The sequence below is a fragment of the Toxotes jaculatrix genome, chromosome 21 (assembly GCF_017976425.1).
Source record: "Toxotes jaculatrix isolate fToxJac2 chromosome 21, fToxJac2.pri, whole genome shotgun sequence".
NCBI classification, from domain to species: domain Eukaryota; kingdom Metazoa; phylum Chordata; class Actinopteri; family Toxotidae; genus Toxotes; species Toxotes jaculatrix.
This window is the reverse complement of record NC_054414.1, coordinates 1,945,271-1,972,464: the sequence shown is the minus strand read 5'-3', so window position 1 is coordinate 1,972,464 and position 27,194 is coordinate 1,945,271. Positions and strand designations below refer to the sequence as shown.

Genomic DNA, 27,194 nt, shown 5'->3' with positions numbered 1-27,194 from the left:
ACACTATCTGCCCATAGTGTGTAGAAACACTAAATGTTAACCAACAGGCAACGTCTCACCTGGTCTCTCATGACCCTCCAAATAAGCTCTGCCATCCTGCAAGAGAAACACAAACAGGAAGCATCAGCACACAAACCACCTTTGAATCAGCCCTTGATTTTCTTTTATTAATCCACTTACCACAAAGAGCTCTGACAACACACAAATGCAATGGTGTGTCCCTCACTCCCACAGGATGGCGCTCTATCCTCACCAGCAGCACCTTCACTGGCGTCACCCCACATACACCTACAACACACACTCACACGCTAAAATTAGTGCATGCATAAGTGTAGAAACACTACAATGTGGCTCTTGCTCACCTGGTCTCAAATGGTCCTCTCACTCAGCTCCTCCCTCCTGCTGAAAAACACAAAGACATTGGTTTTGGATACTAATCAAGTCAGTCCTTGAACTTGTAATATTTTGCTTGACTTCCAGCTGCAGCAGGGGCCTTACCTGAGCTCCACATTGCCCATGGCCTCAAAGTTGGATGACCACTCAGCCAGAAGCAGCCGCACACAGAAAGAAAGGAGGAGACATCAATGCATGCATAAGTTTTATTCTCCATCAAGCAGCAACTATGTCTCACACACACTAAACCCACACTGACCCCAGTGCCATCCATATAGTGACAAATAGCCACAACTAAGCCTGACAACACTAAACTACACAACACAGCCTGTGGTTCCATCCCTGCTTCAGCAGGCCGACAGTCACATGACCACTCTGACTGATGAGTCCTTGAGGTTTTTTTCTCCAGGTCTTCCACTCAGATGCAGTACACACACGGTTGCTGGGGAGTGTACACAAATGAATCCTTCAGTGTAGAAACACTGAGCAGTATTGGCCAACATGCATCCTCATGACTCACTGGATCAACGGCTCCTCCATCCTGCACAACACACAAAGAAACACACTCAACATTAGCCACAGGTGCTAGGCAAGTCAAACTCTGGAAGTTAAAACATCTTACAACACTTCCACATGCAGCAGGGGGCGTACCTGGGCTCCACACACAAACAAATACATGTTTAAATGTAGAAACACTGAGCAATGTTGACTTATGTGCTTTCTCTTACCCTCTGATGATTCTCTAGAGCAGCTCATCCTTCCTGCAGAGAAGGCACATGCACATACAGGCTTTGGATATTTAACCTGGAATTTTCAACATTCAGCAACACTTCAAGGTGCAGCTGAGGGCCCACACTGGCCATGGCCTCATCCACACTGCTGAACACACACCCTACACCTAACCCCAAGGCCATCCACACCGACAGTTACCCACAATTAAGCCTGGCAACAAGACATGCAGCTCAACCCATGCTGCCAACACTATCTGCTAGTGATGGGTAGATGAGGCATCATGAAGCGTTTTGACACATTGCCAAACTGTATTGATACTGTGTCCATACTGTCACTGAATACTGACACCTGCTGGACTTTAAAAATCCCTACAGGCAACCTAGTTGACAGACTCAACTGACACTGATTTGATGACCTAGTATCAGAATCAGAAAACTTTATTGCCAGGTATGTTACACATACAAGGAATTTGACATGGTGTTGGTGCAAAAAACAGACGAACTGGACTGACAAGTCCCATAACACACAAAGTTGAACAAGAAAAAAGTTTTAATACTAAAATAAGAGAAAGAAGAAAGAAGTACTAAGAGGAAGAAAGCAATAATATAATTTAAGTCATTGTATTTTATATTGAATTATTTCATATCTTCATTTAAATTTTAAATCTGATATTTTTAGATACAGACAATAATGTGAACATGTATCATAACGTGAAAATCTAAGTGAACGTGTTGTGAATGAGGATGCTTGTGGACTGGGATATTTTTTATTTTTTTATTTTTATTTTTTTTTAATTCAAAAAATAACGTTTAGAAATTCAGTCTGTTACACTTTTTTGGCGCATGCCAATCCACAACTAAGCCTTGCCAACACTTGGACAGTCCCAAACTCCAAAGCAGCTATACTGGTTACAAAGCCCATCTGAACCGAGCTAAAGACACAAGCCTGCACTTCAACACTCAGATCTCTCTCACACACATACGCGCGCATAAGCAGAGAGCCGATGAGCGAAGCCAAGCGCGGTGCTTTCTCCCAAATGGTCTCGGCTGCTCCGCTGGATCCCTTCGTCCGTCCTGCGGAAACCCGGCACATAATCAAACATGTTAGCCTCTGGTCACAAATCAACTCAAGCTCTGCATTTTAAACGTTCTGTGTGGGCCTTACCTGGCCTCCACGTCCGCCATTTTTCCTCTGGACTGCTCCGGACACGTGAACCGCCTGTCTCGCGCTCACGCCTTAGTTCCAGCTCCACTAGGCCTGAATCGTCTCTCTGCTCTCAGCCACAGCTTTCACTGTGCACCAGGAAGCACAATAACAAATAACCCGGTAAAGATGAACACACGGGCTTCTTCTGTCTACAGGTAACGAGTTCAGTTCGGTCCACTAACCAGAAAAAGAGCTTGGACAAAACAGAACGTCACATATGTCTCGCGTATTCCACAGCAAAATCGAGCAAGTGTTACCCCAACGCCTTATAAGCCGCACTACATAAAATTCTGCCCTGCTATTGGCTGAGCCCTCTCCTCCCTGGTCACATGGGTTTGATTAGCGCATGGGCAACAGGTGCGACTGAGTTTTGGCGCGGCTCAAACTGGACTCTGATTGGACGGGACTAATGGCTGAAGTGGTAGGAGGGACCTGCGGTGACTGCCCTCATAAAGCAGCAGTAACGTCTGAATGGGGGTCCAACACAGAACAGGTGCTTGAAATGGTCACAGGTTGCCAGAGGTTCACTTTCAGTCTGACTCCATGGCTTTATGTATTAAAGACTTCAATCAGAATCAGTTTTATTGGCCAGATTTATGCATACACACAAAAACAAAAAAGGAATTTGGCTTCGGCTTTCCTTTGCTCTCTGGAACTACAGAACAACACAAACAAAAGAACAACTTTTTTTTCCCACTATATATACATACATACATATAGATATATCTATACATCTATACATCTATATATCTGTATATATATATATATATATATATATATATATATATATATATATATATATATATATATAGATATAGATATAGATATAGATATAGATATAGATATAGATATAGTTTGCATTATCCAGATTCAGATATCTCTCTCTCTCTCTCTCTCTCTCTCTCTCTCTCTCTCTCTCTCTCTCTCTCTCTCTCTCTATCTATATGTGTGTGTGTGTGTGTGTGTGTCATATAAGGTGTGTTCAACAGCAAACAAAGTCAACCAGTGAATCTGCTGTCAATTGTCTTCCAACATGGTCATTATAACCATGTTACAATATGAAGTAGTATCAACAGTTTACCAAAAGCTTCCTACTTAAATTTCTTTCAAAGGTGTGTGTCACCTGTGGCCTTCCCATCATAACTACTCAGCAAAATCTCCAGTTATGTTTTTGCTCCACACATACACACAGAGTGAGCTCTCAGTAGGAAGAGCTCACTTTTACTTTTATTAGTGTTTAAGGTTCATGAGGCATGTCTTATTGTTTCAGTTCATGCACAGTAAAACTGTCAAATCCATTCAACAGTCCTCATTGGGAAATGTGTCTGCAAAACAGTTAAGAAATATCAAGAGGCAGCACAACAGAGTTTATTTGGACTTTTACACACATAATAAAGACCTCAAAAAAAAGAAAGTCTCATTAAAAGACATCATACAATCACAATCTAAAGAAAAAAGAAAGTAAACTTACAAAAAACAGTACACAAAATACAAAAACAGTAAAAAATATACAATATACAAATTTACATGATGTTGGAGGGGTGAAGAGTAGGATCCTGTGGGAGAGAGAAAAAACATGGACAAATGAAATGTTAGACCAGACCAGTCCACAACTAAACAGTAATTGTCACACTAAAGAATAGAAATTGATCATATGATCAGTGACTACATCAGACACATCATTAGCTGATATATGTGAAAATATGCATTTAGCTGTTTTTGTAGGACACAGACGTCCTTAGGTTGATAGCAAGCTGGGGGAAAATACAAAAACTCAAAACCTAAACATCATCATCATCATCATCATCATAAAGAGGAGGAATCCAATCAGTAAATAAATCAGTTGGGTTTTCAACATCTGACAGAAGACGAGTCTCAGCCAGAGAGGCCATCTGGTGTGTGATTGACCTATAGACCTTACAGTGACACTTCTAATGCAGGGAATAATACAACATCCAATCAGACTGAACACGCTCGCACCAATAAGGATACCAGTGATTGCTTGCAGTAGCGATGAATGGGCATAAAATGACATCTGTAGCACGACGAGGTTGAAACCTCAGCTATGGCTTTTCACCACCTCCAACTCCAAATGCGTGTCGGGCAGTCCCATTAAACTGCAGCACAAAGTTTTCAGATATTTCTTGCAGAAAATCCTCTTCTGGTCCTGCTTTCTGATTTCTGTAGAAGAAAGGCCTTGTTTAGCCGTGGCTAAAATAATCTGTGAGGTTCCAAAGACATTTTGGTTTGGTTGTGAAAAAGAAGATGAAAACAAATGGATGCCAATAATTATGTCCATCATATGTTTTATGTGTGTAAATTTGATTTGACTATATGGAAGCATTTTTGTTGTTGTTCAATAACTCTGGACGTTTTATTAAATATTGTGATTCTACAAAACTGCTTGATTTCCATTTATTTCTGAAGCTATTCTAAACTCTACTTAAAATTCAGCAGTGCCAATAACTTTGAGCAGGACTGTAAATAAAAGAACATATTTATTAACATGACATAATCAATACACAAACAAATTTGTCAAAAGTCCTGAACATAGACAAAATATACATTTCTTGTATCTTGTGAACAGCTATATCACAGTCCATCAGCCAACAGCCCAGCATACAAATCAAGTGACAATTAACGAGGCATCAGCTCCGAGCCTATGCATGGTAATGTTATCAGGATGTTAGCATGGACTCTGCAGGCTGTACCAGAGGCACATGCTTTAACACACAGTGTGAAGTATCCATGCTGTGTAGTGAATAAAACAGTAGAACTATAGATAACTAGTACACTGATTAAGACAGAGCATTCACCTGGGTCTTCTTCATGCAGCATAGCACATATGTTTGTCATGATGTAAAGCAATAAAGAAGAAAACAGGGCAAAGAAAAAATGAAATGAGAAATGCTCTCTTGCATTGTAATGTTTGTCTAACAACCATCTTCAGTAGTTTCAGCCACAAAGTGATCATGAGTACTTCAGTGCTGTAAAAGCAGAAAATCTAATAGTACCTATTCACATACAGCCCCACTTTAAAGGTGTGACTGTAGAGAGCGTTTGTAGCCGTGGAATAACTGAAGCAGACACACACACACAAAAGCCAGCACACAGGCTAAACAGGGCTGAGGTCAGAAGTCCAAGTCTCCCCACCACAAACCGTTTAAAAAAAAATTAAAATAAATAAATAAATAAATAAATACATGGAGTTAACCATTCACTTATATTGTCTGTAAATTTGAATGTTGCAACAAGCATTTGGATTTAGTTCCAAAACCTCCACACTACCAGAGATTCAATTCTGCTGGGGAAATGCTGAACCCTGGAATCACCCTGTAAAATATCAATGAAGAGTTTGTTTTTAGTTGTGAAACCCACAGAGGTTAGACCCTCCAAATCCCCAGCAAAAACAATAGAGAAAACAGTCCAGGCTGGACAGACCTCAGAACTTCAGCGTCCCCCAAATGCCCAGGTTCATGGTGTCCATCACTTGATGGACTACAGGTTTGTTTAGAAACAGCTGTGAGTGATATGGAGAAAATCCACAGTGACAATTATTTCTTTTAGGAGGGAAATATTTTAACATTACAATATATATATAATTTTATATTTCAATGTGGTTATATATTGGGATGTAAAACATTTTTTGGAAATAAATAAAATTAATCACTTGGGGCCCCAAGGCTCATTTTTACCAACAATGACTTTCCATATGTGTAAAAACAGCTGGTATTTAGTTCTAAATGAATGCACTACCAAGAAATACCACCAACCCACATGTACACAGGAGCAATGTTCAATTCATGTCCATCTGAAATAATGACAGCACCACACAGACGGCTAGTCTGATTGAAAAAACAGTGATACAGACGTCTGCTGCTGAGGGTCCACGTTAACTGTGTGAACCAATCACAGTCGGAAATCCAACGTATATGTGGTGGAAAAATACTTTCCTCCTTTTGAGAAGTGAAATAGAATTCTTTAGACAGTTATTGTCTTTTGATGCTTTATTCTAAATTAAGGTTTACAGAGTAATCCATTTGTGCAGAAAGGACAGAGCTCACGCAGCATCAAATGCTACAGAGGTCTGACCCCAGGTTACAAGTTACAAGAGTAGTTATGCCTGTTTCTCACATACCAGCATGGCAAGGATGGCAGGGAGACAAAATAATCTGAAGGTCAAAAAATAAAGATAAGTTGTAAGTTGTGCTCGGAGACACCGGCGACATAACAGGTGTCTTCACAAAGTACAGTAAACAAAGTACATTAGGCCACTACAGGTCATGTTATATGTACTTCACCCAGAATTGAATATACGAGTTCATGAGAATATACGAATACTTGATAAAAGAGTATATGGTTATATGATAAATTGACATTACAATTCCCCCTTTGGCCATAAAATGGCCACACCAAAGTATATACAAATTGATCATATGATCAGTGACTACATTCCTTTGGGTTTAAGTAAACACATCATTAGCTGCTAAATGTTAAAATATGCATTTAGCTGTTTTTGTAGGACACAGACGTCCTTAGGTTGATAGCAAGCTGGGAAAAATACAAACAGTCAAAACATCAATATCATCATCATCACAAGTCTCAGCCAGAGAGGCCATCTGGTGTGTGACTGACCTATCAATAGACCTTACATTGTTGCTCTTGTTGGTGACACAGAGCTTTACTCTGTAGTCACTTGGTTGGAGCTTGGCATGCTACTGGTGGAGGAGGGCGCTCTTTCACCCCTCACTCTTATATTGCAGACGGTTCCACCGCAGCTGCAGGTTAGGGGCAGCGCACGGCGTGCACCCCAGTTGTCTTCCTCAGCGTCTGGATGAGTCAGTTTTCCCTAGACCATTATTCTGGGTCTAAAGAATTTATGTGGCCTCCTTTGCTTTGATTCTCTGGTGGCTGGTTGTCGGCCTTTGGTTCAGGAACCCGTTTGCAGTGGCTGGCGTGTACCCATGTGGCCTTCTCTGCAACCTTTCCAGCTGTCTCAGTGGTCAGCAGAACCTGGAACGGGCCCTGGAATCGCCTTGGTTTCCAGTGACGGCGTCTGTGGTCTTTGATGAGAACCCAATCTCCAGGCTGTAAGTTGTGGAGGACTGCTGTGGCTGCAGATGGCAGGGCACTTTTCACCTGTGAATGTAATGCTGATAAGGTTGTAGACAAGTTGGCACAGTATCTCAACATAGCATCATCACATGCACCTGTGGTAAGGGGAGGGCGCCTAACTGGACCTACTGGATGATATGAACAATGATGACGTCTGTCAAACCCAAGATAGTCTGACACTTCTTTCAGGGCCTGGTTGACAAAACCTGGTCCATTGTCACTGCTGATGACTGAAGGAATTCCCCACCTAGGAATAATTTCAGTTAGCAGTGCTTTAGCCACAGCTCCAGCATCCTGTTTGGAAGAGGGGAAAACTTCAACCCATTTGCTGAACATGTCAACAATGACAAGACAGTATCTTTTCCCTTCACTTGGTGTTAGTTCAATGAAATCCATCATTAAATGATCAAAGGGTTTGTCAGGAGGTGGATGACCAGCAGGTGGCATATGAAGAGCCCCTGATGTATTGTTGGCTGCACAAATGATGCATTTCCTGCAAAAGTCCTGTGCAAAAGTTGAAAAAGCACGTGTGTACCATGATGAATTAACAGCAGCACACATTCCCCCTTTGCCCACGTGGTCTCTCCCATGGGACAGTTTAGCATAACAGTGGAAAAGAGCACGTGGCAAACAAGGTTTGTTATCTGGACCCATCCACACTGAGTCTTTAAATGTGGCACCTGATTTTGACCAGACAACATGTCTCTAAAACAGTTTGAAGAAAACCTGAACATGATGAGCTTCATGGATAATAAAGTGGCAGCTGAGTGTAGATATGGATGATATCACCTGTGCTGTGCTTATGAAACTTTGATACTTGTGTCTGACTCAAGATTTACAGCCACAGAAGAGCGATCAGTGTGACGGCACCTGTCTGAGCCCGACAGGGGGTAGATATCAGTTCCATCCCAGAAGTCAGTGCAGGCTTCCAGGATGAGGTCAGCCGAGCCATGTGACAGCATCTGGATGTTATCTACAACAGAGAGGTTAGAGAAAGACAGTGAGAATAACATTAGCAGATGTGAAAATACATAAACAGCTTTTTTTTTTTTAACTTGCTCATCTATTTGGTGAAGAGACAGACAAAGGACAAGTAACAGCAAAACACACCAAGTACATATAAGAAAAAAATCAGCTCTTTTCATTAAAAACTGTAAAATAAAAGAAAACAGAGCAGTAGAACGACACAGGTTGACTGAAGTGTGTATAGACTTACTGGAGGAGGAGTCTGGTACGAACAGAGAGATGAGGTGGGACATGGGAGGCTGGCGTTTGGTGAAGTAATGAAGGTGGCGGGAGGTTAACTCCTTGGTTTTCTCTCCAGATGGCAGCTGGTACAGAGCCAAGTGGTTCTCCTGTTTGAACAGCTCCCTTGCACTGGGAGTGAATCCTGACACACAAACACAAACAGACACACAAAGGAAAAGATGAGGGTAATAGATAATAAGACATGATCTAATTTGGTTCTGAAAACTTCTCTTTCTTCCCACAAACAGCACATCATCTGATACTGATGATCAGTTTAAATGATGTTTCACACCAACCCGGAGCCTCTGCCTACAGTGAAACACCTAAACATTGGGAAATGGCTGAATGTCTTTACTGGCCAACAACAACTCTGCACATCACTGCCATCATCTGGTGAGGAGTGGGACAGACGCAGCCTAGTTACTGTGCTGAGTCTCAACTGTTTAAACCTATGATTGTGATTGCTACAACCTGCTGCTTACAGCCACTGCTGACGGGAGCTCCACAGGGGACTGTCCTGTCCCCTTTACCCTGTCCACCTCGGACTTCAGGTACGGCATTCTGACCTGCCACCTACAGAAGCTCTCAGATCTCTGCAGCTGCTGGATGCATCAGGGGGGAGGATGTGTCACCAGAGGGCGGTGGCTGGTTTTGTGGACTGGTGTGAGCTGAACCACCTGCAGCTCAGCATCAGCAAAACAAAGCAGCTGGTGGAGGACTTCAGGAGACCCAGGACTCCTGCTACTCCTCTTTTCATTAGGGGACAGATGGTGGAGGTGGTACAGGAGAACAAAAACCTGGGTGTCCACTTGGACAGCAAACTGGATTTGAGCAGGAACTCAGGAACTCTGCAGCTCTCTATAGGAAGGGCCCTTCAGGGCCATTTTTTAATTATGGTTCACTTGCAGTTCAGCCAGGTGCAGTACTCCCACTCCAGTCCATCAATCCAACATAGCAGCAACTTGCTTGTAGCCTTAATTTATCATGAAGACCATGTGAGAAATAGATCTTCTCACAGTGCTCGGAAATTGAATCTATGCAAGGACTTTATTCTGGGGTAAAATGTAATCTGGAGTTCATGCTGAGTGGGATGAAAGCCAGATCAGCTTTTACCACTGAAGAAAAATCATCTGAACCTCTGATCACTGTGTTCTCACATGACCTAACAAAAAGCCAAACTATGAGGCAAACCAGGTCATGGTATTAACAGGTGGCTCTAAACCAACCAGATGTCAAAGCAGCACCATCATTCCAAGCTCACCTATGAGCCTGGAGAGCTCACAGAGCCCCCAGGGTACGTAGACAGGCAGTACAGAGCCGTGGCTCTCCTGCAGAGCCAGGTTGGACAGGTGGTCAGAGAAGCGGCAGAGCTGCTGGGTGACGCTGGCGTTGCAGAGGTTCAGCATGATGTTGAGGCCCAGTGGCTTGAGGGAGGGCAGGTGGCACTGCCAGGAGAGATGATCAAACTGGATGCTGGTTGGGTTCTGCTGGTCCTGTGACAGGCTCAGCATCTCCAGGTGGTAGTCACACACAAAGTCCTCTGCCTCCACCTCTGGGCAGCCCATTGCAAAGTCCTGGAGACAAATGGGACAGAAATGAAAAGACCAACAACATCACAACACAGCAGGAATAGTAAAGTTACATCAGCTTACTGAATCAATAGCATGTTTCCTATTTTCACAACGGCTGGTACAGTTTCAGGTCTAAGCTTTACCTGGGCCTGGTCGTCCTCGCCTCCCTCAGTGTCGTGGCTGAAGCTCACGTTGGATCCAGAGTGGTGTTTGGTGCGACTGTGTGCGGGCTGGCAGGAACGCCGAAGCCGGACCGTGTCAGATGAGCGAATGGTGTCGTGTGAGGTCTCGCTCGGCTCGGGCCCCTCCCCCAGCTGGGTGGAGGACTCTGCCGGTAGACAGAGCAGAGCCTGCCCCTCCTGGGCCTGTACAGCAGTCACAGTTAGTCAGGAGTGGATACAACACTGTGCCTTATCAGGTGGTGAATTGGGGCTGCTGCTGAGGCTAAAAGGTGCCAGAGAAAACACAAACACACACCTCATCCCTGTCGTCATCCGTCTCCATTCGGCAGTAGGAGTTGACGGACAGGTCGTCTCTGAGATCATCCTGGCTGTTGTGAGGTGGTTCGACCCGTCCGCTGAAGAACAGCACGGTCTCTGGACTGGGGTTAGGCCACGACAGGATACCCTGTTTGTCCACACAACACAGCACCTACACATACACACACAATATCTGCAAATTAGACACATACTGTCCACTCAGCAACAAGTCTATAAAATGGTTTCCATGTCTATGGGCATAATGAGGGTTTCTGGCTTTTTATGGCCCAAATGTTGCCGTGGGCTACACCAGTCAATGGTAGAGTGTGTAAAAGGCTGGAAGTGTAGCACAGTGTCTGAGACTGTCCCTTTAAGACGCCAACCAGGTGTCTCCACACACAACGTAGCATCTCCTGCATAAATGAGTGCATATACACACTCAGATATATATAGTAAGCAAGAGAGCCGCTTGATACAATATAATAGAGAGGATAAACATGTCTGAATAAATAAATGCATAAAATTCATACCTATTAGTCATAAGTCATTGGTCATAAATAAAGTGACAATAATTAAAATGTAAAAAAAAAAATAGCTTTAAGTAATAAGGAAGAAGCTGAATTTATAGCTCTGCCTAAAAAGCCCAAACCAGCTCTAAAACAGATAAATGTCTGTATGTTTCCACCTACAGACGACACTGACACAAACAAAGACTCTAAACCTACACCGACCTCAATGCTTTTCACACACACTGAATCCATCCACAACTGAGCCCTGACAATACTCAGCCAGACCCAAACTCCAATGCACCTGGATACAGAACAAAGCCCATCTAAACTGAGCTGAAGACAGGCCTGCACTTCCAACACTGACCCTAGCACTCACTCACTCTCTCTCTCTCACACACACACACACACACAGAAATGAATGCATGCATGTGTAGAAACACTAAACAATGTTAACCAACAGGCAACGTCTCACCTGGTCTATCATGACCCTCCAAATAAGCTCTGCCATCCTGCAAGAGAAACACAAACAGGAAGCATCAGCACACAAACCACCTTTGAAACAGCCCTTAATTTTCTTTTTTTTAAATCCACTTACCACAAAGAGCTCTGACAACACACAAACAATTGCAGTGTGTCCCTCACTCCCACATGATGGCGCTCTTTCCTCACCAGCAGCACCTTCACTGGCTCCACCTCACATACACCTACAACACACACTCACACGCTAAAATTAGTGCATGCATAAGTGTAGAAACACTACAATGTGGCTCTTGCTCACCTGGTCTCAAATGGTCCTCTCACTCAGCTCCTCCCTCCTGCTGAAAAACACAAAGACATTGGTTTTGGATACTAATCAAGTCAGTCCTTTAACTTGTAATATTTTGCTTGACTTCCAGCTGCAGCAGGGGCCTTACCTGAGCTCCACATTGTCCATGGCCTCAAAGTTGGATGGCCACTCAGCCAGAAGCAGCCGCACACAGAAAGAAAGAAGGAGACATTAATGCATGCATAAGTTTTATTCTCCATCAAGCAGCAACTATGTCTCACACACACTAAACCCACACTGACCCCAGTGCCATCCATATAGTGACAAATAGCCACAACTAAGCCTGACAACACTAAACTACACAACACAGCCTGTGGTTCCATCCCTGCTTCAGCAGGCCGACAGTCACATGACCACTCTGACTGATGAGTCCTTGAGGTTTTTTTCTCCAGGTCTTCCACTCAGATGCAGTACACACACGGTTGCTGGGGAGTGTACACAAATGAATCCTTCAGTGTAGAAACACTGAGCAGTATTGGCCAACATGCATCCTCATGGTTCTCTGGATCAGCAGCTCCTCCATCCTGCACAACACACAAAGAAACACACTCAACATTAGCCACAGGTGCTAGGCAAGTCAAACTCTGGAAGTTAAAACACCTTACAACACTTCCACATGCAGCAGGGGGCGTACCTGGGCTCCACACACAAATACATGTTTAAATGTAGAAACACTGAGCAATGTTGACTTATGTGCTTTCTCTTACCCTCTAATGATTCTCTAGAGCAGCTCATCCTTCCTGCAGAGAAGGCACATGCACATACAGGCTTTGGATATTTAACCTGGAATTTTCAACATTCAGCAACACTTCAAGGTGCAGCTGAGGGCCCACACTGGCCATGGCCTCATCCACACTGCTGAACACACACCCTACACCTAACCCAAGGCCATCCACACCAACAGTTACGCACAATTAAGCCTGGCAACAAGACATGCAGCTCAACCCATGCTGCCAACACTGCTAGTGATGGGTAGATGAGGCGTCATGAAGCGTTTTGACACATTGCCAAACTGTATTGATACTGTGTCACTGAATACTGACACCTGCTGGACTTTAAAAATCCCTACAGGCAACCTAGTTGACAGACTCAACTGACACTGATTTGATGACCTAGTATCAGAATCAGAAAACTTTATTACCAGGTATGTTACACATACAAGGAATTTGACGTGGTGTTGGTGCAAAAAACAGACGAACTGGACTGACAAGTCCCATAACACACAAAGTTGAACAAGAAAAAAGTTTTAATACTAAAATAAGAGAAAGAAGAAAGAAGTACTAAGAGGAAGAAAGCAATAATATAATTTAAGTCATTGTATTTTATATTGAATTATTTCATATCTTCATTTAAATTTTAAATCTGATATTTTTAGATACAGACAATAATGTGAACATGTATCATAACGTGAAAATCTAAGTGAACGTGTTGTGAATGAGGATGCTTGTGGACTGGGATATTTTTTATTTATTTTTTTTTATTTTTTTTTAAATTCAAAATATAACGTTTAGAAATTCAGTCTGTTACACTTTTTTGGCGCATGCCAATCCACAACTAAGCCTTGCCAACACTTGGCCAGTCCCAAACTCCAAAGCAGCTATACTGGTTACAAAGCCCATCTGAACCGAGCTAAAGACACAAGCCTGCACTTCAACACTCAGATCTCTCTCACACACATACGCGCGCATAAGCCTAGAGCCGATGAGCGAAGCCAAGCGCGGTGCTTTCTCCCAAATGGTCTCGGCTGCTCCGCTGGATCCCTTCGTCCGTCCTGCGGAAACCCGGCACATAATCAAACATGTTAGCCTCTGGTCACAAATCAACTCAAGCTCTGCATTTTAAACGTTCTGTGTGGGCCTTACCTGGCCTCCACGTCCGCCATTTTTCCTCTGGACTGCTCCGGACAGTGAACCTCCTGTCACGACTCACGCAGAAGTTCCAGCTCCACTAGGCCTGAATCGTCTCTCTGCTCTCAGTCACAGCTTTCACTGTGCACCAGAAAGTACAATAACAAATAACCCGCTAAACATGAACACACAGGCTTCCTCTGTCTACAGGTAACGAGTTCACTTTGGTCCACTGACCAGAAAAAGAGCTTCGACAAAACAGAACGTCAGGAAGGTATCCTGTATTCCACAGCAAAATCGAGCAAGTGTTACCCCAACGCCTTATAAGCCGCATACATAAAATTCTGTCCTGCTATTGGCTGAGCCCTCTCCTCCCCGGTCACATGGGTTTGATTAGCGCATGGGCAACAGGTGCGACTGAATTTTGGCGCGGCTCAAACTGGACTCTGATTGGACGGGACTAATGGCTGAAGTGGTAGGAGGGACCTGCGGTGACTGCCCTCATAAAGCAGCAGTAACGTCTGAATGGGGGTCCAACACAGAACAGGTGTTTGGAATGATCACAGATTACCAGAGGTTCACTTTCAGTCTGACTCCATGGCTTTATGTATTAAAGACTTCAATCAGAATCAGTTTTATTGGCCAGATTTATGCATACACACAAAAACAAAAAAGGAATTTGACTTCGGCTTTCCTTTGCTCTCTGGAACTACAGAACAACACAAACAACAGAACAACTTCTTTTCCCACTATATATATAAAACATATATATATATATATATATATATATACGTATACATATATACATACATATATATACATATACATATACACTTATACATATATATATATATAGTTTGCATTATCCAAATTCAGATCTCTCTCTCTTTCTCTTTCTCTCTCTCTCTCTCTCTCTCTCTCTCTCTCTCTCTATATATATATATATATATATATATATCTGTGTCATATAAGGTGTGTTCAAAAGCAAAGTCAACCAGTGAATCTGCTGTCAATTATCTTCCAACATGGTCATTATAACCATGTTACAATATGAAGTAGTATCAACAGTTTACCAAAAGCTTCCTACTTACATTTCTTTCAAAGGTGTGTGTCACCTGTGGCCTTCCCATCACAACTACTCAGCAAAATCTCCAGTTATGTTTTTGCTCCACACATACACACAGAGTGAGCTCTCAGTAGGAAGAGCTCACTTGATTTTACTTTTATTAGTGTTTAAGGTTCATGAGGCATGTCTTATTGCTTCAGTTCATGCACAGTAAAACTGTCAAATCCATTCAACAGTCCTCATTGGGAAATGTGTCTGCAAAACAGTTAAGAAATATCAAGAGGCAACATAACAGAATTTATTTGGACTTTTACACACATAATAAAGACTTCAAAACAAATAGTCTCATTAAAAAAACAGTAAAAACTATACAATATGCTAATTTACATGATGTTGGAGGGGTGAAGAGTAGGATCCTGTGGGAGAGAGAAAAAACATGGACAAATGAAATGTGAGACCAGACCAGTCCACAACTAAACAGTAATTGTCACCCTAAAGAATAGAAATTGATCATATGATCAGTGACTACATCAGACACATCATTAGCTGATATATGTGAAAATATGCATTTAGCTGTTTTTGTAGGACACAGACGTCCTTAGGTTGATAGCAAGCTGGGGGAAAATACAAAAACTCAAAACCTAAACATCATCATCATCATCATCATCATCATCATCATAAAGAGGAGGAATCCAATCAGTAAATAAATCAGTTGGGTTTTCAACATCTGACAGAAGACGAGTCTCAGCCAGAGAGGCCATCTGGTGTGTGATTGACCTATAGACCTTACAATGACACTTCTAATGCAGGGAATAATACAACATCCAATCAGACTGAACACGCTCGCACCAATGAGGATACCAGTGATTCCTTGCAGTAGCAATGAATGGGCATAAAATGACATCTGTAGCACGACGAGGTTCAAACCTCAGCTATGGCTTTCACCACCTCCAACTCCAAATGCGTGTCGGGCAGTCCCATTAAACTGCAGCACAAAGTTTTCAGATATTTCTTGCAGAAAATCCTCTTCTGGTCCTGCTTTCTAGTGAAATTCGTGCAGAGATTTCTGTAGAAGAAAGGCCTTGTTTAGCCGTGGCTAAAATAATCTGTGAGGTTCCAAAGACATTTTGGTTTGGTTGTGAAAAAGAAGATGAAAACAAATGGATGCCAATAATTATGTCCATCATATGTTTTATGTCTGTAAATTTGATTTGACTATATGGAAGCATTTTTGTTGTTGTTCAATAACTCTGGACGTTTTATTAAATATTGTGATTCTACAAAACTGCTTGATTTCCATTTATTTGTGAAGCTATTCTAAACTGTACTTAAAATTCAGCAGTGCCAATAACTTTGAGCAGGACTGTAAATAAAAGAAGATATTTATTAACATGACATAATCAATACACAAACAAAAGTCCTGAACATAGACACTTTCAAAAAATCCAAAATATACATTTCTTGTATCTTGTGAACAGCTATATCACAGTCCATCAGCCAACAGCCCACCATACAAATCAAGTGACAATTAACGAGGCATCAGCTCCGAGCCTATGCATGGTAATGTTATCAGGATGTTAGCATGGACTCTGCAGGCTGTACCAGAGGCACATGCTTTAACACACAGTGTGAAGTATCCATGCTGTGTAGTGAATAAAACAGTAGAACTATAGATAACAAGTACACTGATTAAGACAGAGCATTCACCTGGGTCTTCTTCATGCAGCATAGCACATATGTTTGTCATGATGTAAAGCAATAAAGAAGAAAACAGGGCAAAGAAAAAATGAAATGAGAAATGTTCTCTTGCATTGTAATGTTTGTCTAACAACCATCTTCAGTAGTTTCAGCCACAAAGTGATCATGAGTACTTCAGTGCTGTAAAAGCAGAAAATCTAATAGTACCTATTCACATACAGCCCCACTTTAAAGGTGTGACTGTAGAGAGCGTTTATAGCCGTGGAATAACTGAAGCAGGCACGCACACGCACACACACACACACACACACACACACACACACACACACACACACACACACACACACACACACACACACAAAAGCCAGCACACAGGCTAAACAGGACTGAGGTCAGAAGTCCAAGTCTCCCCACCACAAACCGTTAAAAAAATAAATTAAATAAAAAAAAAATTATACATGGAGTTAACCATTCACTTATATTGTCTGTAAATTTTAATGTTGCAACAAGACAAGACGTCTGCTGCTGAGGGTCCACGTTAACTGTGTGAACCAATCACAGTCGGAAATCCAACGTATATGTGGTGGAAAAATACTTTCCTCCTTTTGAGAAGTGAAATAGAATTCTTTAGACAGTTATTGTCTTTTGATGCTTTATTCTAAAATAAGGTTTACAGAGTAATCCATTTGTGCAGAAAGGACAGAGCTCACGCAGCATCAAATGCTACAGAGGTCTGACCCCAGGTTACAAGTTCCAAGAGTACTTATGCCTGTTTCTCACATACCAGCATGGCAAGGATGGCAGGGAGACAAAATAATCTGAAGGTCAACAAATAGAGATAAGTTGTAAGTTGTGCTCGGAGACACCGGAGACATAACAGGTGTCTTCACAAAGTACAGTAAACAAAGTACATTAGGCCACTACAGGTCATGTTATATGTACTTCACCCAGAATTGAATATACGAGTTCATGAGAATATACGAATGCTTGATAAAAGAGTATATGGTTATATGATAAATTGGCATTACAATTCCCCCTTTGGCCATAAAATGGCCACACCAAAGTATATACAAATTGATCATATGATCAGTGACTACATTCCTTTGGGTTTAAGTAAACACATCATTAGCTGATAAATGTTAAAATATGCATTTAGCTGTTTTTGTAGGACACAGACGTCCTTAGGTTGATAGCAAGCTGGGAAAAATACAAACAGTCAAAACATCAATATCATCATCATCACAAGTCTCAGCCAGAGAGGCCATCTGGTGTGTGACTGACCTATCAATAGACCTTACATTGTTGCTCTTGTTGGTGACACAGAGCTTTACTCTGTAGTCACTTGGTTGGAGCTTGGCATGCTACTGGTGGAGGAGGGCGCTCTTTCACCCCTCACTCTTATATTGCAGACGGTTCCACCGCAGCTGCAGGTTAGGGGCAGCGCACGGCGTGCACCCCAGTTGTCTTCCTCAGCGTCTGGATGAGTCAGTTTTCCCTAGACCATTATTCTGGGTCTAAAGAATTTATGTGGCCTCCTTTGCTTTGATTCTCTGGTGGCTGGTTGTCGGCCTTTGGTTCAGGAACCCGTTTGCAGTGGCTGGCGTGTACCCATGTGGCCTTCTCTGCAACCTTTACAGCTGTTTCAGCAAAACCTGGAACGGGCCCTGGAATCGCCTTGGTTTCCAGTGACGGCGTCTGTGGTCTTTGATGAGAACCCAATCTCCAGGCTGTAAGTTGTGGAGGACTGCTGTGGCTGCAGATGGCAGGGCACTTTTCACCTGTGAATGTAATGCTGACAAGGTTGTAGACAAGTTGGCACAGTATCTCAACATAGCATCATCACATGCACCTGTGGTAAGGGGAGGGTGTAACTGGACCTACTGGATGATATGAACAATGATGACGTCTGTCAAACCCAAGATAGTCTGACACTTCTTTCAGGGCCTTGTTGACAAAACCTGGTCCATTGTCACTGCTGATGACTGAAGGAATTCCCCACCTAGGAATAATTTCAGTTAGCAGTGCTTTAGCCACAGCTCCAGCATCCTGTTTGGAAGAGGGGAAAACTTCAACCCATTTGCTGAACATGTCAACAATGACAAGACAGTATCTTTTCCCTTCACTTGGTGTTAGTTCAATGAAATCCATCATTAAATGATCAAAGGGTTTGTCAGGAGGTGGATGACCAGCAGGTGGCATATGAATAGCCCCTGATGCATTGTTGGCTGCACAAATGATGCATTTCCTGCAAAGGTCCTGTGCAATAGTTGAAAAAGCACGTGTGTACCATGATGAATTAACAGCAGCACACATTCCCCCTTTGCCCACGTGGTCTCTCCCATGGGACAGTTTAGCATAACAGAGGAAAAGAGCACGTGGCAAACGAGGTTTGTTATCTGGACCCATCCACACTGAGTCTTTAAATGTGGCACCTGATTTTGACCAGCCAACATGTCTCTAAAACAGTTTGAAGAAAACCTGAACATGATGAGCTTCATGGATAATAAAGTGGCAGCTGAGTGTAGATATGGATGATATCACCTGTGCTGTGCTTATGAAACTTTGATACTTGTGTCTGACTCAAGATTTACAGCCACAGAAGAGCGATCAGTGTGACGGCACCTGTCTGAGCCCGACAGGGGGTAGATATCAGTTCCATCCCAGAAGTCAGTGCAGGCTTCCAGGATGAGGTCAGCCGAGCCATGTGACAGCATCTGGATGTTATCTACAACAGAGAGGTTAGAGAAAGACAGTGAGAATAACATTAGCAGACATGAAAATACACATGAACACCTTTTTTTTTAACTTGCTCATCTATTTGGTGAAGAGACAGACAAAGGACAAGTAACAGCAAAATGCATCAAGTACATATAAGAAAAAAAAAATCAGCTCTTTTCATTAAAAACTGTAAAATAAAAGCAAACAGAGCAGTAGAACGACACAGGTTGACTGAAGTGTGTATAGACTTACTGGAGGAGGAGTCTCGTACGAACAGAGAGATGAGGTGGGACATGGGAGGCTGGCGTTTGGTGAAGTAATGAAGGTGGCGGGAGGTTAACTCCTTGGTTTTCTCTCCAGATGGCAGCTGGTACAGAGCCAAGTGGTTCTCCTGTTTGAACAGCTCCCTTGCACCGGGAGTGAATCCTGACACACAAAGGAAAAGATGAGGGTAATAGATAATAAGACATGATCTAATTTGGTTCTGAAAACTTGTCTTTCTTCCCACAAACAGCACATCATCTGATACTGATGATCAGTTTAAATGATGTTTCACACCAACCCGGAGCCTCTGCCTACAGTGAAACACCTAAACATTGGGAAATGGCTGAATGTCTTTACTGGCCAACAACAACTCTGCACATCACTGCCATCATCTGGTGAGGAGTGGGACAGACGCTGAGTCTCAGCTGTTTAAACCTATGATTGTGATTGCTACAACCTGCTGCTGCTTACAGCCACTGCTGATGGGAGCTCCACAGGGGACTGTCCTGTCCCCTTTACCCTGTCCACCTCAGACTTCAGGTACAGGATTCTGACCTGCCACCTACAGAAGCTCTGAGATCTCTGCACTTGTTGGATGCATCAGGGGGGAGGATGTGTCACCAGAGGGCGGTGGCTGGTTTTGTGGACTGGTGTGAGATGAACCACCAGGAGAGATGATCAAACTGGATGCTGGTTGGGTTCTGCTGGTCCTGTGACAGGCTCAGCATCTCCAGGTGGTAGTCACACACAAAGTCCTCTGCCTCCGCCTCTGGGCAGCCCATTGCAAAGTCCTGGAGACAAATGGGACAGAAATGAAAAGACCAACACCATCACAACATAGCAGGAATAGTAAAGTTACATCAGCTTACTGAATCAATAGCATGTTTCCTATTTTCACAACGGCTGGTACAGTTTCAGGTCTAAGCTTTACCTGGGCCTGGTCGTCCTCGCCTCCCTCAGTGTCGTGGCTGAAGCTCACGTTGGATCCAGAGTGGTGTTTGGTGCGACTGTGTGCGGGCTGGCAGGAACGCCGAAGCCGGACCGTGTCAGATGAGCGAATGGTGTCGTGTGAGGTCTCGCTCGGCTCGGGCCCCTCCCCCAGCTGGGTGGAGGACTCTGCCGGTAGACAGAGCAGAGCCTGCCCCTCCTGGGCCTGTACAGCAGTCACAGTTAGTCAGGAGTGGATACAACACTGTGCCTTATCAGGTGGTGAACTGGGGCTGCTGGTGAGGCTAAAAGGTGCCAGAGAAAACACAAACACACACCTCATCCCTGTCGTCATCCGTCTCCATTCGGCAGTAGGAGTTGACGGACAGGTCGTCTCTGAGATCATCCTGGCTGTTGTGAGGTGGTTCGACCCGTCCGCTGAAGAACAGCACGGTCTCTGGACTGGGGTTAGGCCACGACAGGATACCCTGTTTGTCCACACAACACAGCACCTACACATACACACACAATATCTGCAAATTAGACACATACTGTCCACTCAGCAACAAGTCTATAAAATGGTTTCCATGTCTATGGGCATAATGAGGGTTTCTGGTGCTCTTCGCATTATATTTGGAACCACTAGCCCAACACATCAGACAGAATGAGGATATTAGAGGAATTAAAATTAAAGGGACAGAACATAAATTGGCCTGCTACACTGACAGTATTTTAGTCTTTTTGGGTGAACCAACACGCTCTCTACCCAAACTGATGCAGTCATTTCAACAATTTGGTCAATTATCAGGGTACAAGATTAACATAAGTAAAACCCAAATACTCAAATATAATTACAACCCGCCAGTGGAAATTAAAAGTAGATACCCCCTTGCATGGCAAACCGAGTCTTGCCGAGTATCTGGGCATCAACATACCAAAGGATCTTACAAAACTATCAGAAAACAACTACCTGCCTATTCAAAAAAAAAATCAAGGAGGACATAGCAAGATGGAATTTAATTCCCTTCTTTAGTCTTAGCTCAAGAATCGAATCTGTTAAAATGAATATACTGCCCAGATTGTTATATTTATTTCAGACCTTACCAACAGAGATTCCTCAAAACCACTTTAATGAATGGGATAAAATGCTATCAAGGTATATATGGCAAAGTAAGAGGCCGAGGGTTCGCCTTAAAACGTTGCAGTTAGCTAAAGAAAAGGGGGGATGGGGCCTACCTTCTCTTAGAGACTATTACTTGGTAGCACAGATGAGAGCAATAATATGCTGGTGTGATCCAATGTACAGTGCCCAGTGGAAAAACGTGGAAGAGGAAATGTCTTCCACTCCTGTACAAGCAATTATAGCTGATAGTAATTTACAAAATGATATCAACTCTATGGACAACCCATGGGTGAAATCGACTCTTAAAATATGGAAAATGATTGTTAAAGAATATGAGTTAGAGAAAAATATTGTAACCCTTAAATGGTGCGCCTATGACTCAGATTTCACACCTAACAAATTAGACAGCAGATTTAAGGTTTGGGCAACAAAAGGAAGAACAGCTCTATGTAGGGTGATGAAAGGGAAAACACTGTTTAGTTTTGAAACGCTTAAAAGGAAGCATCTTCTAGAAAAACAAGATTTCTATCGGTATCTACAGATTAGGCATTATGTGGATATGAGAATGAAAAATGTAACCAATGAATGTGAAGATGTAATAGAAATGTTTCGAAAAGCGTATAACTCAAACACTTGTGGTAAAATCATTTCATGTCTGTACAAGGGTCTGTTGAATCTTAAAACACACTCATCATCATATGTTCAAACAAAGTGGGAGAAGGAAGGAGGGATAATTATATCTGAGGAAGAATGGACAACAATATGGAGACACCAGTGGAAATGTACCAGCTCACAGAGATGGAGAGAATTTGGTTGGAAGAGCCTAATAAGATACTTTATTACACCACACCACAAATCTCACTATGCCAACAATTCCCCTGTCTGCTGGAGAAGCTGTGGAAACCAAAATGCAAACCACTACCATATCTTCTGGGATTGCCCCATTATTAAAGACTATTGGAGGGATATACACACTGCCTTACAGGACATTTTTAAACGTGAAATACCCCTGGAGAGCAGATTTTTGTTTTTTGGATGTATCCCTCAGGACTGGTCGAAAAGAGACAGTTAGTCAATATATTGCTGGTCGCCAGTAAAAAGACTCTGACCAGGAAATGGCTGACGCAGGAGAGCCCAACTCTAAATGTATGGATGGAGATCACAATGGACATTTATAAAATGGAGAAGATAACAGCATTTATCAATCAGAAACTGGAACAATTTGTCTCCTACTGGGAAAACTGGATTAACTATGCAACGCCCCTTAGACCGGACTTTATTTTTACAAATTAATATCTATATTAGTAAAGAAAGATCACTCCCTGCCTGTACATAGTTCAGAGACACAGGAATTTGGGGTGAAAGAGAGAGAAAAAAAAAAACATGGATATGTATGTGCGTTTAAACTACTTGCTTTAATTTGATCATTTTATTTATCTATAGACCCGTTTCTTTTTTTTTTCTTCTTCTTTTTCTCTTTTTTTTTACATTTAATTTTTAATTCTTAATTCTTAATATATATATATATATTTTTTTCCTCCATTTTTCAAGATGACAGCTCATATGCCATGTACAATGGATGTCGAATATGCTCTGTAAAAGAAAACCTAATAAAAAATGAATTATAAAAAAAAAAAAAAGAGGGTTCCTGGCTTTTTATGGCCCAAATGTTGCCGTGGGCTACACCAGTCAATGGTGTGACTCTGAGACTTAACAGCTGGAAACAAGACAACAGAAAAAATGAAAGCCATCAAAAGAGCAAGACTGGAAATAGAAACATCTATTGCAGACTATATCCTGTAATTCCACAGTGGTTCAAATGTTAAATTACTCAGAGGAACGGTGGATATTTCATTCCCCACCTGCTCCTGTGATGTTAATCCCATCATCATCATTGTTGAAGGCACAACAGAATAAATACCATTTACCTGTTGTAAGGGAGTGGAGGCAGAAATGTCAGAGACAGATATCTGAACAAAGAACATCTGCACAGATACTCACACACTCACCCAGATATTCTGGGTCATTCAGCCCCATGATACTCACAGTGACAGATCCCAGAGTGTGTAAGAGGCTGGAAGTGTAGCACAGTGTCTGAGACTCTCCCTTTAAGACGCCAACCAGGTGTCTCCACACACAACGTAGCATCTCCTGCATAAATGAGTGCATATACACACTCAGATATATAAAGTAAGCAAGAGAGCTGCTTAATACAATATACTAGAGAGGATAAACATGTCTGAATAAATGAATGAATAGAATTCATAACTATTAGTCATAAATAAAGTGACAATAATTAAAATGTAAAAAAAAAATAGCTTTAAGTAATAAGGAAGAAGCTGAATTTATAGCTCTGCCTAAAAAGCCCAAACCAGCTCTAAAACAGATAAATGTCTGTATGTTTCCACCTACAGACGACACTGACACAAACAAAGACTCTAAACCTACACTGACCTCAATGCTTTTCACACACACTGAATCCATCCACAACTGAGCCCTGACAATACTCAGCCAGACCCAAACTCCAATGCACCTGGATACAGAACAAAGCCCATCTAAACTGAGCTGAAGACAGGCCTGCACTTCCAACACTCACCCTAGCACTCTCTCTCTCTCTCTCTCACTCACGAACACACACACACAGAAATGAATGCATGCATGTGTAGAAACACTAAACAATGTTAACCAACAGGCAACGTCTCACCTGGTCTCTCATGACCCTCCAAATAAGCTCTGTCATCCTGCAAGAGAAACACAAACAGGAAGCATCAGCACACAAACCACCTTTGAAGCAGCCCTTGATTTTTTTTTTTTTTTGAATCCACTTACCACAAAGAGCTCTGACAACACACAAACAATTGCAGTGTGTCCCTCACTCCCATAGGATGGCGCTCTATCCTCACCAGCAGCACCTTCACTGGCTTCACCCCACATACACCTACAACACACACTCTCTCTCTCTCACACACTAAAATTAGTGCATGCATAAGTGTAGAAACACTACAATGTGGCTCTTGCTCACCTGGTCTCAAATGGTCCTCTCACTCAGCTCCTCCCTCCTGCTGAAAAACACAAAGACATTGGTTTTGGATACTAATCAAGTCAGTCCTTGAACTTGTAATATTTTGCTTGACTTCCAGCTGCAGCAGGGGCCTTACCTGAGCTCCACATTGTCCATGGCCTCAAAGTTGGATGGCCACTCAGCCAGAAGCAGCTGCACACAGAAAGAAAGGAGGAGACATTAATGCATGCATAAGTTTTATTCTCCATCAAGCAGCAACTATGTCTCACACACACTAAACCCACACTGACCCCAGTGCCATCCATATAGTGACAAATAGCCACAACTATGCCTGACAACACTAAACTACACAACACAGCCTGTGTTTCCACACACAGTGGTTCCATCCCTGCTTCAGTAGGCCGACAGTCACATGACCACTCTGACTGATGAGTCCTTGAGGTTTTTTTCTCCAGGTCTTCCACTCAGATGCAGTACACACACGGTTGCTGGGGAGTGTACACAAATGAATCCTTCAGTGTAGAAACACTGAGCAGTATTGGCCAACATGCATCCTCATGGTTCTCTGGATCAGCAGCTCCTCCATCCTGCACAACACACAAAGAAACACACTCAACATTAGCCACAGGTGCTAGGCAAGTCAAACTCTGGAAGTTAAAACATCTTACAACACTTCCACAGGCAGCAGGGGGCGTACCTGGGCTCCACACACAAAGAAATACATTTAAATGTAGAAACACTGAGCAATGTTGACTTATGTGCTTTCTCTTACCCTCTGATGATTCTCTAGAGCAGCTCATCCTTCCTGCAGAGAAGGCACATGCACACACAGGCTTTGGATATTTAACCTGGAATTTTCAACATTCAGCAACACTTCAAGGTGCAGCTGAGGGCCCACACTGGCCATGGCCTCATCCACACTGCTGAACACACACCCTACACCTAACCCAAGGCCATCCACACCGACAGTTACCCACAATTAAGCCTGGCAACAAGACATGCAACTCAACCCATGCTGCCAACACTATCTGCTAGTGATGGGTAGATGAGGTGTCATGAAGCGTTTCGACACATTGCCAAACTGTATTGATACTGTGTCACTGAATACTGACACCTGCTGGACTTTAAAAATCCCTACAGGCAACTTTGTTGACAGACTCAACTGACACTGATTTGATGACCCAGTATCAGAATCAGAAAACTTTATTGCCAGGTATGTTACACATACAAGGAATTTGACGTGGTGTTGGTGCAAAAAACAGACGAATTGGACTGACAAGTCCCATAACACACAAAGTTGAACAAGAAAAGTTTTAATACTAAAATAAGAGAATGCAGAAAGAAGTACTAATAGGAAGAACGCAATAATATAATTTAAGTCATTGTATTTTATATTGTATTATTTCATATCTTCATTTCAATTTTAAATCTGATATTTTTAGATACAGTCAATAATGTGAACATGTATCATAACGTGAAAATCTAAGTGAACGTGTTGTGAATGAGGATGCTTGTGGACTGGGATGATTTTTATTTTATTTTTTTATTTTTTTTTATTTTTAATTTTTAATTTTTAATCAAAAAATAACGTTTAGAAATTCAGTCTGTTACACTTTTTTGGCGCATGCCAATCCACAACTAAGCCTTGCCAACACTTGAATCCCAAACTCCAAAGCAGCTATACTGGTTACAAAGCCCATCTGAACCGAGCTAAAGACACAAGCCTGCACTTCAACACTCAGATCTCTCTCACACACACATACGAGCGCATAAGCCTAGAGCCGATGAGCGAAGCCAAGCGCGGTGCTTTCTCCCAAATGGTCTCGGCTGCTCCGCTGGATCCCTTCGTCCGTCCTGCGGAAACCCGGCACATAATCAAACATGTTAGCCTCTGGTCACAAATCAACTCAAGCTCTGCATTTTAAACGTTCTGTGTGGGCCTTACCTGGCCTCCACGTCCGCCATTTTTCCTCTGGACTGCTCCGGACAGTGAACCTCCTGTCTCTGGCTCACGCCGAAGTTCCAGCTCCACTAAGCCTGAATCGTCTCTCTGCTCTCAGCCACAGCTTTCACTGTGCACCAGGAAGTACAATAACAAATAACCCGTTAAACATGAACACACAGGCTTCTTCTGTCTACAGGTAACGAGTTCAGTTCGCTCCACTAACCAGAAAAAGAGCTTCGACAAAACAGAACGTCAGGAAGGTATCCTGTATTCCACAGCAAAATCGAGCAAGTGTTACCCCAACGCCTTATATCCCGCACTACATAAAATTCTGCCCTGCTATTGGCTGAGCCCTCTCCTCCCCGGTCACATGGGTTTGATTAGCGCATGGGCAACAGGTGCAACTGAGTTTTGGCGCGGCTCAAACTGGACTCTGATTGGACGGGACTAATGGCTGAAGTGGTAGGAGGGACCTGCGGTGACTGCCCTCATAAAGCAGCAGTAA

At 42.7% G+C, this 27,194-nt stretch overlaps 1 protein-coding gene and 2 long non-coding RNA genes across 3 annotated transcripts in view; all 3 read right to left on the bottom strand.

Annotated features, from left to right (window-relative positions):
- LOC121175582 (transmembrane protein 94-like) overlaps positions 1-27,194 on the bottom strand; it is an 847,517-nt gene that overhangs the window by 810,975 nt on the left and 9,348 nt on the right. The window contains exons 3-6 of the mRNA XM_041029401.1: positions 20,938-21,111; positions 20,604-20,825; positions 20,339-20,463; positions 9,956-10,143 (exon numbers count right to left, since the gene is read on the bottom strand). Of these exons, the coding sequence (XP_040885335.1) occupies positions 9,956-10,143; positions 20,339-20,463; positions 20,604-20,825; positions 20,938-21,111 (709 nt within the window). The remainder of the gene's footprint in view (positions 1-9,955; positions 10,144-20,338; positions 20,464-20,603; positions 20,826-20,937; positions 21,112-27,194) is intronic.
- On the bottom strand, positions 8,236-8,800 carry LOC121201065. The gene is made up of 2 exons (XR_005896587.1): positions 8,663-8,800; positions 8,236-8,419 (listed from the first exon to the last, which is right to left on the bottom strand). It is a non-coding gene; the product is annotated as an uncharacterized LOC121201065 (long non-coding RNA).
- Positions 19,232-20,254, bottom strand: LOC121201060. Its single transcript, XR_005896582.1, has 3 exons — positions 20,144-20,254; positions 19,661-19,834; positions 19,232-19,415 (listed from the first exon to the last, which is right to left on the bottom strand). It is a non-coding gene; the product is annotated as an uncharacterized LOC121201060 (long non-coding RNA).